Source organism: Hippocampus comes, unplaced genomic scaffold (genome assembly GCF_001891065.2).
Source record: "Hippocampus comes isolate QL1 unplaced genomic scaffold, H_comes_QL1_v1.1 scaffold330, whole genome shotgun sequence".
NCBI classification, from domain to species: domain Eukaryota; kingdom Metazoa; phylum Chordata; class Actinopteri; order Syngnathiformes; family Syngnathidae; genus Hippocampus; species Hippocampus comes.
In genome coordinates, this window is record NW_017804754.1 from 114,783 (window position 1) to 127,985 (window position 13,203).

At 44.1% G+C, this 13,203-nt stretch overlaps 2 protein-coding genes across 8 annotated transcripts in view; one reads left to right on the top strand and one right to left on the bottom strand.

Annotated features, from left to right (window-relative positions):
* Positions 1-27: 27 nt before the first annotated feature.
* The window catches only part of dcun1d3 (defective in cullin neddylation 1 domain containing 3), a 28,244-nt gene continuing 15,068 nt past the window's right edge, over positions 28-13,203 (bottom strand). The window contains exons 1-7 of one of the 3 annotated variants that reach the window (XM_019881654.1): positions 7,417-7,659; positions 7,283-7,326; positions 5,623-5,703; positions 5,325-5,374; positions 4,126-4,681; positions 498-3,120; positions 28-42 (exon numbers count right to left, since the gene is read on the bottom strand). In XM_019881654.1, the coding sequence (XP_019737213.1) occupies positions 2,577-3,120; positions 4,126-4,562 (981 nt within the window). In that variant the 5' untranslated portion in view covers positions 4,563-4,681; positions 5,325-5,374; positions 5,623-5,703; positions 7,283-7,326; positions 7,417-7,659 and the 3' untranslated portion in view covers positions 28-42; positions 498-2,576. Of the gene's footprint in view, positions 43-497; positions 3,121-4,125; positions 4,682-5,324; positions 5,375-5,622; positions 5,704-7,282; positions 7,660-13,203 lie in introns of those variants that run through there. The other 2 variants (XM_019881787.1, XM_019881724.1) reach the window with 2 other exon arrangements.
* Positions 7,888-10,117, top strand: lyrm1 (LYR motif containing 1). 5 transcript variants are annotated; one of them, XM_019881892.1, is made up of 5 exons: positions 7,888-8,113; positions 8,796-8,934; positions 9,014-9,074; positions 9,625-9,656; positions 9,738-10,117. In XM_019881892.1, exons 1-5 carry the CDS (start codon positions 8,007-8,009, stop codon positions 9,849-9,851), a joined length of 453 nt encoding a protein of 150 aa, XP_019737451.1. In that variant the 5' UTR covers positions 7,888-8,006; the 3' UTR covers positions 9,852-10,117. The 5 variants fall into 5 exon arrangements, with proteins under 5 accessions (XP_019737451.1, XP_019737539.1, XP_019737620.1 ...); XM_019881980.1 differs by having other exon boundaries at positions 7,953-8,094; XM_019882061.1 differs by having other exon boundaries at positions 8,021-8,096; positions 8,747-8,934.

Here is a 13,203-nt window from a genome sequence, read left to right on the forward strand (position 1 = left end):
TAAAGCTGGTACTGTATCTTCTTTTTCCGCCTCTGCCGAGCGCTGCAGGTGGAAACAGATGGGGGTCGGGGGGGACACAACACCCCGAGGTTCTAAGTGATAATTCGATGGAATTTTTGTTTCGTTCTTGCCTAGCAACGGGACACAAACATCTGCTAACTACACGATAGTGGCTAAAATGTGACATTAAATGACGGACACGATACACGGGTAACTAGGAAGCTAACTGTTCCAACTGTCAATAAAAAACATCACATATTGAGCCAAATTAGAAACAGCGACATAGATTAGCCATAACAAAAGAGTTTACTAGTACAAATAAGTCTTTTATAAAAGAACAGGTGGTGTTAAACAGTAACTCGGTAGCGTAAAGAGTGAGCACATGCTAATGGATGCTAGCCAGCTAGCGCCCGCCGAATGAATAGCAAAACAAAACGAGTTCCCTCACAAACTCTCAACACTTCGGCCACAATGTAGTTATTATTACTACAACCTACCGTCGAGGTCGTAGAAATAATCAAATGCTTATCAATTCGCTTGCTTCTTTTCCTCATGTGTCCGCTATGTTGTGATGGCCGGTTACCAGGATGGCACTCCACCAATCAGGAGAGCCGCATAGGTCGACGACACGCCCCCAAAAGCCATCAATTCAAATGCACACGTCCAGTGTCAACAGTCAGAAGTTGAACACTGTTTATTTATTATTTAGAAATCAATACAATTTATATAAACGAAGGGATAAAATGAGGTCTGAAATAAAACCGTTGTGGATGTAAACTAAACAGATCAGGTTACGGTCACACTCTTTCGCCACAGGATTAATTGCAGACGCTCATTAACGCCACCGTATGGAAAGCCGTTTTGAGCAATAATATCCTTGATGCACTAGTAGTCTGTGTTCTCACCAGTAAGACAATTCAGACCACTAGAAGAACGACTTGCTGACTGTTACTTGTAAGACAGTTGTTCTACTAGCGCGCGTGTCTTAATAGTGAGAACAAAGCGTATACTATAGTGTACATGGTCCTGAAGCTGGCTATCAAGGATATTGAACACACCCGCACGCGGCTTTTCATACCCAAGTCAACTCTGTGATGGGTTTCAATTGAATGAATGCGGCTGACAAGACAGCATTGCAGTTCAGCAACAGCGTAGCAACTTAGCAGGCCGTAGTTTTGTGCAATAATAGAACCGCCACCGGTCAACTTTGCGAAGTGTGCACTTGTTGTGCGTTTGTGTACAGGCTGTCAAACCCCGGACGGCCTGGAGGTAAACAATATTCATCTTTCAAAAGCAACGGGATCGAGCCAGCGTCATCTCGACCGGGAATCGGCCGAGATGTTGCTGTAGCTTTTGCTCGTTTGGGTTGCAAGTAAAAGGCAGCGTCATTGCGTTTTTACACACTTAGCTGCTTCTTGAAAGGAAACAGACATTTGGGTAGACGTGAGAGGTCGATGGGGAGCACTGCAAACCTCAAACTCATTCGGGTGTTGGAAAAACATGAGTCTGTTACCTTGGAAGGAGGATTTCCAGTGAATCAAAAGTGTCAAAGGAATTTTGTCCATTTAGAAAATGCCCTTGGAATATAATTGTATGTTTCTGTTTGCCAAAAGTGGCCAAGGCAAGGCAAGTGCAACTAATCCATCCTCACAGCACCGCAAGACAGAAGCAATTACAACCACGAGACCAATCAGGACGACCCTCGCATTTCCAAAAATGGGTTGACGTTTAGTCCCAGTTTCCCTTTTTTTTTTGAAGATGACAAAATAAATCAGCAGTTACCAGATGCAAATGACTACAGTGGTGCCTTGAGATACAAGTTTCATGCATTTTGTGACCATGTTTGGAACACAAAATACAAATTTCTCCCTGGCCCCCCCCCAAACAAAAACATTGTGCATCTCAACCCCACCCAAGCCATCAGTATGGCACTATTAGTCGATCTTTGCAGAGGATAAACAACATAACTGAGTTCTATTCATATCTGATGATGTGCTCTGTGCTGTTCGTGTTCAATAATTTGCGTAAATGGTTCGAGCACAGCAACATCAATTAGCATTAAGTTAGTGGGCTGAACGTCTACACTGAGACATTAAAACTTCAACTGGCAATAAACAGCTTGAAGCCTTCAATTACCTAATCGTCGTATATTGTGAAGTGAGAGTTGTTCGCTGCCACGATGCAGCGCTCGTATCGTAAAACAAACACATGCAATTGACGGCTTGTATCTCAAGGTGCCACTGTGATTTCTAAACCAAGGAATGGGGGTTAATAATGTTATAGCTCTTTGTTTTTTTGCTTTTGAACAAAGCCTTCAACAGATACGGTGCAAGTAAAAATGTCTCACAAAAAAAAAACCAAAAAAAAAAGGGGGGAGTAGAGCAATAACTTAAATAGAAGTGCTTAAAATGTCAGTTCACAGAGCCCTTTCAAAAACGCTTAAAAAAAACAAAACTGCAAAGCAGGAATCCCATCCCAACAGAAATGCTGAGCTGTATGATAATACGAACGTTCGCCCGAATGGTTCACTTCAAAGCCAAGGTTCCTCTCCCTTCCGAACGTTTCGTGTTTGCTGGTCAGTGGCCCCCCCACGTCTGTGATCCTCTGCCGCCGTCCGTTTCGAGCCTGTCCAGGCTCAGCGAACACTCCGTCCGAGTCGGCGTGCCCTCGCCGTGCATCGCCATCGCCACTCGTTCCTCCTCTCTTTTCCTGCGCTCCAACTCCCACTCGACAAACGTGTCGAAGAGGCTGGGCCAGGCCTCGTCCTCGCTGTAGTTGCTCAGGTCGGGCCCGATGGCCTGCGTGAAGTTCAGGAACATGTTCCACGTGTCCCTGGAGATACCCCGGATGCCCGGCGGGTTCTCGGCCAGGAAGTCCAGCCAGTGCTCCAGGATGAAGGGCATGTCCTGGGTGAAGACGAGGCGCCACAGCGCGATGGCGATGTCGCGCTGCAGCGAGCGCTGGCCCTCGTCGGCATCCAGGCCGAACTGGAAGGTGAAGCGGTACAGGTCCTTGAAGTTCTCCTCACCCTGGGCCTCCAGCAGCATGCAGGGGAAGCGCGAGCAGATGCCTTCGAGGCTGTCCGCTTGAATGGCCTTGCAGCCCTCCACAAACTCTTTCCTGGTCAGAGCAGACATGGGACAAGAACTCTCAGTCAATCAAACAGAAGCAATACGAAACGACGGCTTTTTTTTCCGACGCAAACGACACCACAATGAAATCATCGTGAGAGAAGCCATGTTCGGGATCACTCCCAATCCACAACAAAAAAAAAAAACAGTCAGGTATTAAATTAAATAGAACATATAATGTGGTTGCAAAAGTGTGCACATGCCCAGCCTATTTAAATGCTATTTTCTAATCCAACCCGGAAATGTAACAGTCGATTTCTCTGAACTGCTTCAGCCCGTCGTCCAGAGTGTTGACTTTCTTTCCATTTTTATTCATCTTGTTATTTTTATCGCAATATATGTTCAAGCCGACGTATAGCACTTTGTTATAGCTGTGGCATTTTTTTTTTAAAGCGCTGTGATTTGAGTCGAGTTAGGTCACGACGGTCTGCTGACTGCCTTTTACGAAATCTCTCTCACATGAGATTATAAACTAAAAAGGTAAAAGAGCCTTTCAATGCGTTTCCCAGAAATTGCGAAATGCACTTCCTTTCGAGCTGACTTCTCAGCGGTCGGTTTTAAGACTCAGTTCGAAACATTTGTTTCGGCAGGCATTCCGATAAGACTTGATTGTTTGTTGTGATTTTTGATTGGTTTTGATTTGACTTTCTTGAAAACGTGGCGCATCTGCATGATTGCATTTTAATCTATGAGAAGCACTTGCTTTGTCCTCTTTGTGAAAAGTGAAATCCAAATAAAATTGACCCAACCAACTTCCATTCGTATCAGTGGACAGTGGTTCATGTGTCTATTATCTTAAGCGTTTGCCAACAAAAGAGCCAAGCTGAAAATCAGAGGGGGGAATGAGTGAGTGAGTGACTCAAGCGGAAGGCTATTCTATTCAGACGAAGCACACGTTGACATTGGCAGGATACACTTCCTGTGTACGAGAGGGGCCAGTTACCGTAAAACAAAACGCGAGCGAGCATGACTCCTTCCCAAAGCGCCCGCTCACCTTGTAAACTTGCACATGGTGGCTGCCTGGAACTTCCAGGCGAGAACAAGCACGCGGAACTCAGCCGGGTCCACGCACAGGTCGTTGCAGAATCGCTCCATGCCTTCCTCCAAGATGGCGTCCTCCTGCTCGTCCTTATAGCAGGAGAACAGCTCCTCGATGTGCTTGATGGACAGCCCTTCCGGGCTGTCCGCCTTGCGCGGTTCTCCCATTAAGGCCGAGATGATGGGCGTCTCCACGCAAGCCTCCAGGGCCTTGGTGCCATTGGACAGCTCGCCGCCGGCTTTTGCGCACGGGGCGCTGGGCTCTTCCTTGTGGCCTCCGGCGCTACCCATGCAGCTGCTTTTCTTGTGGGACTTGGAGCCACTCTCCTTGTCGCCGCTCTTGCTGCCGAGCGAGGATGTCGGGTTCTTGCACTTGGTGACACACTGGCCCATGTCTTTCTCCCGGCTCGCCCGTCTGTCGATCCCCCCCCTCCTCCTCCCTTCAGTCCCCGTCCGAACCACCTAGACGCCTCTGCTCTGGCCCGTCCGAATGTCTCAACATACCCTCAAGCCTTGAGCAAATGACAACATTTCAAGATTGCTCATTAGTAAGCCAGAAATATTAGGACAATGACAGCGTTAGAATTTTGAGATTGAATAGAGAGGAAAAAAAAAAACAGGATGTTTTATTCCTAAAAAGTATATTTAAAGTTCTTGGACAGCCCCTGTAACATTGGGCAGTTTTTTTTTGTCATTAAATATAGGGAAAAGAAGTTACTTGAATGATGCCATTAAAATTCAGTTCACATAGATGAAATAAAATTTGTATCAAAATCATTTTTGGAAGAACAAACAGTCCTCAAAGATTAAACGCAGTGAAAGTTAAATAAAAATGAACTGGACTGACTCCACTGAATCACTGATCTAAGCGGTCTCCTTTGCACTTACGTTTAGGAATTACTAGATTTTGCACAGAATATCTCAATTTCCTGGGCCTGAAATTTAGATTGGTAGCATTATGTCCAGTTGCAATTTTAAATTGAGACTCGTGTGAGTACAACATGAGTCCCACTTGTTTGATATTGCTCAATTGTTGTTCACTTGTGGCTTTTTTCACTAAACGATACCAAATAACAACAGTTGGTTGACAAAGAGTAACCAGGAAAAAAATGCTTTGTAATACACTTTCATGCAAAATAAAATGTTGGCCTCTACCTGTGTCAAATATACCACGATCCAGTTCTTGCACTGCCAGTTGTCAAACCCTTAAAAAGAACAAGTGAAAACAGCATTCCAATTTGTTATGCCTGCGTGAAAACAAATGCCAACTCCCATTTGGACGCACAACAGAAAATGCAAATGGCTGCCGAATTGATATCTTTATGTCCGTTCCCCGCAATGGTTAGAAATGTGTGTGAGAGGGGAAATGTATCAAGTGGCTATCCTGTATATACAGTGCAGTTGTTAAGACAAAACTCCAAGCGCGGAGCCAAGATAGCAAAGGAGTACTTACATACAATCCATTGCATTGCATTGGCTGCAAATCAGTCGCTCTCTATGCTTCGCCATCATTGTGACCTTGATATCGGCAATACTGAAAAGACATAACCCAATGTCATGAGAAACAAAAACATATACAAGTTCCAGGCACTGCTTTCGAAATCCTATCCTGATGGTTGTGAATCATATTATATCAGCCCAAATATTAGAAAGTTTATGTTCCAAACCCGCACGGCCACACTTGATCGGATCATTGTGATCAGGGAATCCTGCTCAGCATGGAAGCAAAGCTGATACACTTGCATTGCTGCTCTGGGCATGTTCAGGCATCTCCTCTTGAGTGCACTGATCACAACTCCAACTAACACACCTTGGCGATAAAGGCATTTTTTTTTTTTTAATACTCATTTTCAAACCATGTGAGCAACATATATTGCAGCTCAATTTTATGGGTAAAGCATTAAAAAAATGCAGCTGAAACATTTGGTGTACATAAATCAAAGTTCAAGATAGTGCTTAAGACAACTAAACGCAACTGAAAAGCTGAAGCATATCTTTTATGCCATAAATGTCAATAATTTAGATACTAAAACGGTTCCAACTTACATTACTGTTTTAGCCCCCGAAAATCTGAGCTGTGTTTTTTTAGTCTACCTTAATTGCTGCATTTTTATTTTCAAGAGAAACTGCGTGGGGGGGGGGGCATACGAATTAGCCCCACTTTTTCTCTCACAGTGAGGCAGGATAACAGCAAAAACTGCTCATCCATGGACACATTTTCAGACACAGGCAAAGAAAGGGTAGCAGGATTTCAATGCCGCCTGCTTTCACTAATCTTACAATAACACTAACTTCAGCGGTTTGAAACAATCAAATAAAAGTCAGAAAGATGAGCTGATATGTTGCCAATTCTGTATTCCTCCTGAAAACTCTCATCTGAGGCTCCTTCGGCATGCTTCTGTTGACACAATTGGCCAGTAGTTAGCAAACCTGGGATGGGTATATATTGTTTCAAGTTTTGAGAGGTGGATATTCCAAAACACTGTGAGCAAAGCTTGTGAAATCCAAAGTGACAGTTGAGCGTGATGTGCAGTGACTGGAAAGGAGTGGGCTCATCGGTGATCATTGTTGTTCTTCCTCAGGCGCTGTGGTTACTTTAAAAAAAATGGCAAACTCTTCCTGTTAAGGTGGGCAGCAGTGACAATTGAGCGAGATGTGCAGTGACTGGAAAGGAGTGGGCTCATAGGTGCCTGGTAGATGACTGCCATGCCTTGTCTCTGTACATTGTTGTTCTTCCACAGGCGCTGTGGTTACTTTAAAAAAATGGCAAACTCTTCCTGTTAAGGTGGGCAGGAAAGAACCAACTATAGTCAGTTTTCCATAATGTTATTTGAGGTTAAGAATTTCCTTAGGTGTAACTGCATCATGATTTATAGGTACAGTACACTCATCCGGAAATTACCTGGCAACAATGAAGTAATAGCTTTAGTTTTGCCAGAAGAAGAGTAGCAATTTCATCACTTATCGACAGTAATTCATATCAAAGTATGGATGTAGCCGAGTTTTAAAATATGAAGTCACAGATCGGGGCCCGACCGATGTCGCCTCGGTTGACTAAAAGTTAGCTACCAGCTAAGCTAAGTGTGTCGACTAAGAAAGAGTCACGAACTCACCTTTTTTGAAGTCCCAGTGACGTGCAATCGGATAAAAATCCCATCTAGTATATATCGGTGATAATAAAATAAGGTTAACTATTGGCCGATACGACCAGAAAAGAACTGAAGGCCAATTCGTCGCGTTAACTCACATTAGCTCGCCCAGCTAGCAAGCAGCAAAAAAAAAAAAAAAACTTGCAAAATCTAATAGCGGTGGCAGCTCGGTAGGGGAAAAGAAAGGAGAGCGCTTAACGTTTAAGACGTGTCATAGTAATTCCACTAAAATTACACTTGGCATGGCGAAGCGAGTTGAGAAACTACAGTAAAATACACGACAGTCTATTTCTTTGTGCTTCCCCCTTTTGGAGGAGCTTCTTTACGGGCATTTCGATGCATCACTTCCTCCCTGTTCCAAGCGGCCAAAACAGCTGATCTTCACCCCAGCGCCACTGACGATTATCCTTTAATTCTGTGAAACGACAGCGATCGTAAATATGGAATTACAGCCGTAATAAAATAATAAATAAAAAACGAATGAATGACATGTTCCGTCGATGAAACGTTCAAGAGCTCCTTAAGAGATTATGTTGTGCCACTGAATCTATTAAAATATTTTACACAACGAATCAATGAGAAAACTGGTACATATTTAGTTACAATTCCTTAAAATCTTTAAGACCAATTAATTTACGTAAACGCGTTGTTTAGCTGCTTTTCATATTGTTTTAAATTGAGATTGCAAATGACGTCACTACCATGCGACAAGCATTTGAGTCACCCGATTCCGGCAGTTTCACTTTACAAGGACCAGTCAAGCTCACTTTTCAACGGTAATCCTATCATTTATCGGTATTTAATTTGATTTGAAATTGCATTAATTCAATTTTGTGTCCATTAGAAAAAGCGTTCGTGTGCTCTGCTGAAGAAGGCTATATTCTTCTGTTGGTATTAAACAGTTACTGACTCACTACAGCATAATTAAACAAATCTAAATGTAACTGGCACAGAGAACACGCGAACTATGACATTTTTAAGTTTCGAAAATAATATGCAGTACGTAACGTGTTTCACAACGGCCATGCGCGCCTTGTGGGCAGCAAACAATGTTTTAGCGACATCTTTCGTAAATTGGTGGAATTGCGGTCAGTTGTGTTATAAAAATGTTAATTATGCGATATTTTCCAAATTTTCACACTGTAAAATTGCAACCCTTAAAAAAAGTACGGATTCAATTCATACATAACAATATAAAACAGTAAATTGATAATTGCAACGTTTCCCAACCTTTATTGAGGCAATACACATTTTACACCAAACAGAAATGTCACAAAAATTGTCTATACTGAAATGATGATGTGTGTGGTGGTACTGGACAAGAATTGAATTGCTCTGCCTGTCAGTGTACATCTCTGGCATAGAGAGATGAACAAAGATACAGTATTGGGAGTACATTTGTCAATATCACACATTGTTATGCAGGTCCCTGTCACATTTGTCCCAAGTGAGTACAGATGACGGCCTCTACTCGCAGGACGGTGTTGTCGCTCTACATGCGGGTGTTTCGCATTGCACGAACCTGGCAAGCCCACAGTGGAGTGGCAAGTGACACGCTGACCGAGAGAAATTATATACTTCAGGAGGCCCGCACTTTGTTCCGACAGAACCAGCAGGTGGGAGCGGCATGTGCAGCGTATGTGCCGCAGTAGTTGTTTGGGCTAATCACTGATTGTTGTGTTTGCCCCGTTGCAGATGACTGATCAAGAATCAATCAAGAAATGTATTGAGGAATGTGAAGCAAGGATAGAAATTGGTAAAAGGGGCATGTTTATACTGCTGTTGTGTCGTCACGTTTTGTATCCACTTGATACAATGGTGCCTTGAGATACGAGTGACCCAACGTGGTTGTTTTTCCAAATGCCAGCTGTCATCGGGATGACTTATTTTGTTTGGAGTTGAGAGCAAAAAATTGAAATGTGCGCACTAGAGTTGAGTGGCAGTGAACTCAACTCTGTGTCTCGATGTCCACCAGGTGGCCCAAGCGCACATGCCAGAAGATACAGCACGACATCAATTGAAGTGAAGCCAAAACATGTGGCAAAAATTGTTGATTTGTTTTTAAATGACAATATTATATAGTACAAGTTTTCCACTGAAAAAGCACATTAAAAATTTGGGATGTTAAAGTTTAGGCAAGGCAGTGAACTAGTAAGATTTAGCTATTGAACATGTGCATTCGAAAGTTTAGAGAAGGTCAAGTTATGTTCACAGTACATTTTAGATTCTAATCGCCGAATATCACTTTTTGTTTTTTTTGTCAGTACAAAAGTTTTTCTAAGACAGTGTTTGGCTTTGTCTCACAGGTCTACATTACAGAATCCCATACCCAAGGGCTGTAAGTAAAATCCTTTTTCCCTTCCTGCACTGGAGCACAAAGATGAAAATGTGATAGATTATGTTTGTTTCCTCGTGGCAGACCTACCTGCCGCCACTGGGACTGGCCACTCAGAAAGGGAGGAAGCTGCGAGCACAGCAGCGCCTGAGGAAGCAGGCCAAGCCAATTTATTTAGAGTCACATAAGGAGACCTGACGCTCGAGCCGAGATACCAGCGAACGCAAGTCTAGAGGGTGCCGTCACAAGCCCATCTCGTGGGGCTGATGTGTACCCGCCGACCATGCATATTAGTCATGATTAAGACGCTTCCAGTATATGTGTATAATCATGCCGTGCCATATTTGCAATTTATTTATTATAATTTTTTTTAAAAACGGCATCAAATTGGATAATCAAAGATGTCGAGCTGCTAATTAGACGTGTGTTATTGTTTTTCAATAAAGTTCATGTTAAAAACATTACCAAGAGGCTGCTTGTGTTAGAGTTGTTCAAACAAGGAGAGCAAAACACGCACTGAGGCCCAACCGTTGTGTTGGGTCGCAATGGGCTGCGTCTCGGTAACTTGACGAAGCCATCAAATATTGAGCGGGCCTCCTCTTTGTAAACACTCATATTCGCTGTAAATCAGTTTCAGTGCTGCATCCTCCTGTGAGACGATAATGTTTTGCATTAGTATTTACACCAGATATGCACAGTGCAAACTCATGTTGCAACGTGGCGTCTATTATTAAATTTTTTTTTAACTACTTGACACACAGGGAAGGATTCGGATGGAGGCATTCGAACAAAAGCGCAATTCAATTAAAGTGATCAAGCACAATCATTTCTTTTACTGCGCTAAGTTGGATGGAAAACTCATTAGAGGGGGCAGATGAATAATGGAGCAGGGCGCGTTGGGCTTAGCTTAGTTTACATCTTCCTTAGGCGGCAGGCGGGTTCGGAAGCGCCGGAGAGGAGGGCGAGCAGTGAGCGGAGGGCCGTGTGTGTCAGCACGACGGGGTGAAAGTGAGGAGCCTCATTGAAAAGCCTCATCAGGCCAAAATGGAAAAAAGGTTCGGCGGCCAGATAGCGAGCTGCAGGCGGCATGGCTGGCAGGCATTAAAGGAGAGATACCCTTTCTCTTCGAAATTGGCGGAAGAAAAAAAAATAACCACAGTGGGTACAGCAAATGCCTCATGCAATGTGAGAGGCTACAAACGCAATGTAGCGCAGGATTTGTAAAAGCTTCACAGTATTCACTTGCTGTTGCTTACCTTGCCTGACTACAAGTCTTGTGATGTGTCATTAGGACGAAAGTCTCACCCATATACAGACAGTGGTGTATTTGGGCATTTGCAGATGTATCGGGGATGACGTAATGACAACATGACGAGGCTATTTTTGCAAATTTCATACGTAAGCGTACATTCACTATTTTATTTTTTCTTTTTCTTTTTTATTCTCTGTGCCAAGAAACCAGAAAACCGCAAGACATGCAAAAGCCACACACACACACACACACACACACACACACACACACACACACACACACACACACAGAGCACGTGCGCAAGCAGCACAGTTCCACTCATCCAGCCATGCTTCTTCCTCCGAGGTGCCAGGGAGGTGTAAATTAATAATCGCAGGTCGGAAAAGTGTGATCCTCTGCACATCCTTTAAATGTGCCTTGTTACGAGAGACAAGGCTATAATGTGCCGGTCGAATTTTAGCCGTGGGTCCAAAAAGATGTTGGTAATTCACTTGGCACATTAGCATTTCTATGGCGAGGGATCAGAGGCGAACCTTGTGGGGCTTTAATTGCTTCGACTGTCGAAAGCGTGTCCTCACCTGTGGAGTCATCCACTTTCAAGTGACGCTGAGCGTCATTTTGGAAACAGTGACGACGGAGGAAAGGAGAGCGAGGTGAAATCAGGGCTCACGGCAAGTTAGTGTCCATCCGGCGGGGAAATCTGGAGGTAAATAGTGACCACGGAGCGGGAGATGAGTCGTTTTGGAAGGAAACACTCAACGTGAGCAGGAAGGCCATCAATCATTGGCAAAATCCTCTCAAAATGTCCACACTCGAGTTACTCTCTTGTGTTGTGGTCGTCTGAACATGGTGATACCCTGCTGACCGCAACGCTAAAAACAGCCTCCAGTTGCCACTAATTAGCCAAGTAATGTGATTAGAGAGCTTGATTGGAAAGAAATGGACTTGGGGATTTCTAGCGAGAAATGGACCGGAGGATTTATTACACATTTGTGTATAGAACGAGTACAGTTGTGCTTGAATGCAGATGAATCAACCAACAGGCTGTCTGAGACAGTGAGTCAGGCCCGGTCAAGGTTAGCGTTAATCGTAGTTTCTTAGAAATAGCCCCGAAGTCAGACCATTATTTAAGGGTGGAGCTTGAGCATTTGACCCACGGGAGCCATCTTTAATTCACCGCTGCAAAGTCCACAGTGACCCCCCCCTCAAAATAGAGGAAGTCCCGCTGTACTTGGGGACTCTCACTTCCTTCACAGCACAGTGGTCACCTCATTGGACAGCCGCACACTCAGCAGCGGCGAGGTCTATAAAAGCACTTTGTCATTCCTCTGGGAGGACGCTTGAGCAAACGCAAAGAGACGTCTCCGTTTTGGACTCAGAAAAAGAAAAAAAAAAAAGACGTAAAGCGGGGAGGAAATGACATTTGTCTGACACAGTTAAGTGGAATTGGTCGATTGTCTCAGCGGGGGCGCGACTTGGGGTGATGCTTGATGGCTCCGAAATGAATCCCAAAAATCCTTGAAGAACTCAGCCGCAATGACCGCTCCAAACTCATCGACCAATGTGTGGGTGACAGGCCCATCCCTTTGCAAATCATCCAATGACCGCCGCGCTGATTAGATGGTTGCCGGGCACCACAATGATTTTTTTTTTTTTCCTTTCTTAAACTGTCTACCTTTGGAAGAATTATAAATCCAAAATGCCGGTCGGTCAATCTTGCCAAAAATCCTTTGGCCTGTAGGCTTATTTGTTGCTATTGACTTTTAACGCACAAACCGAGCCTCTAATGATGTGTTTACAGCACAGTACAGCTGAAACTGCGGGAGGAGGGAGCTGTTTCGGCGTCTCCTATCGATCACGTGATTGATTATTGTTGATTTTTGTTTCTGGCTGCCTTTGCAAATGCTCATGCGCACGCAGCTCATCAGACAGAGAGTACAGTACAACCGATTTAGCCGCCTCGTGGGTCGTTCACGAAGGCATTGGTCTCACATTCGAACGACACGGCCCTCCACCAAACGAGAATGTCGCGTCATATAACAGTGGGCGACATATTTTTACTGATGCAAGTAAATCGTAGTCGATTTTTTTTTTTGTGGGGGTCAGGATGGAAAATCTGGTTGATGTGGCAAAAAATGACATCAAATTCTCCAGTGCGCAAAGAAAGGGGGTAGATGGAGTTACAGGGGAGGACAAAAGCTCAGAGGGTCTTCTCAGGTCTTCCACTTACCGGCGAGCGTATTGTCATGTTAATAACAGCCGCCGGCCCATTTAGTGTAACGGAGAAGAGCGCTTCTG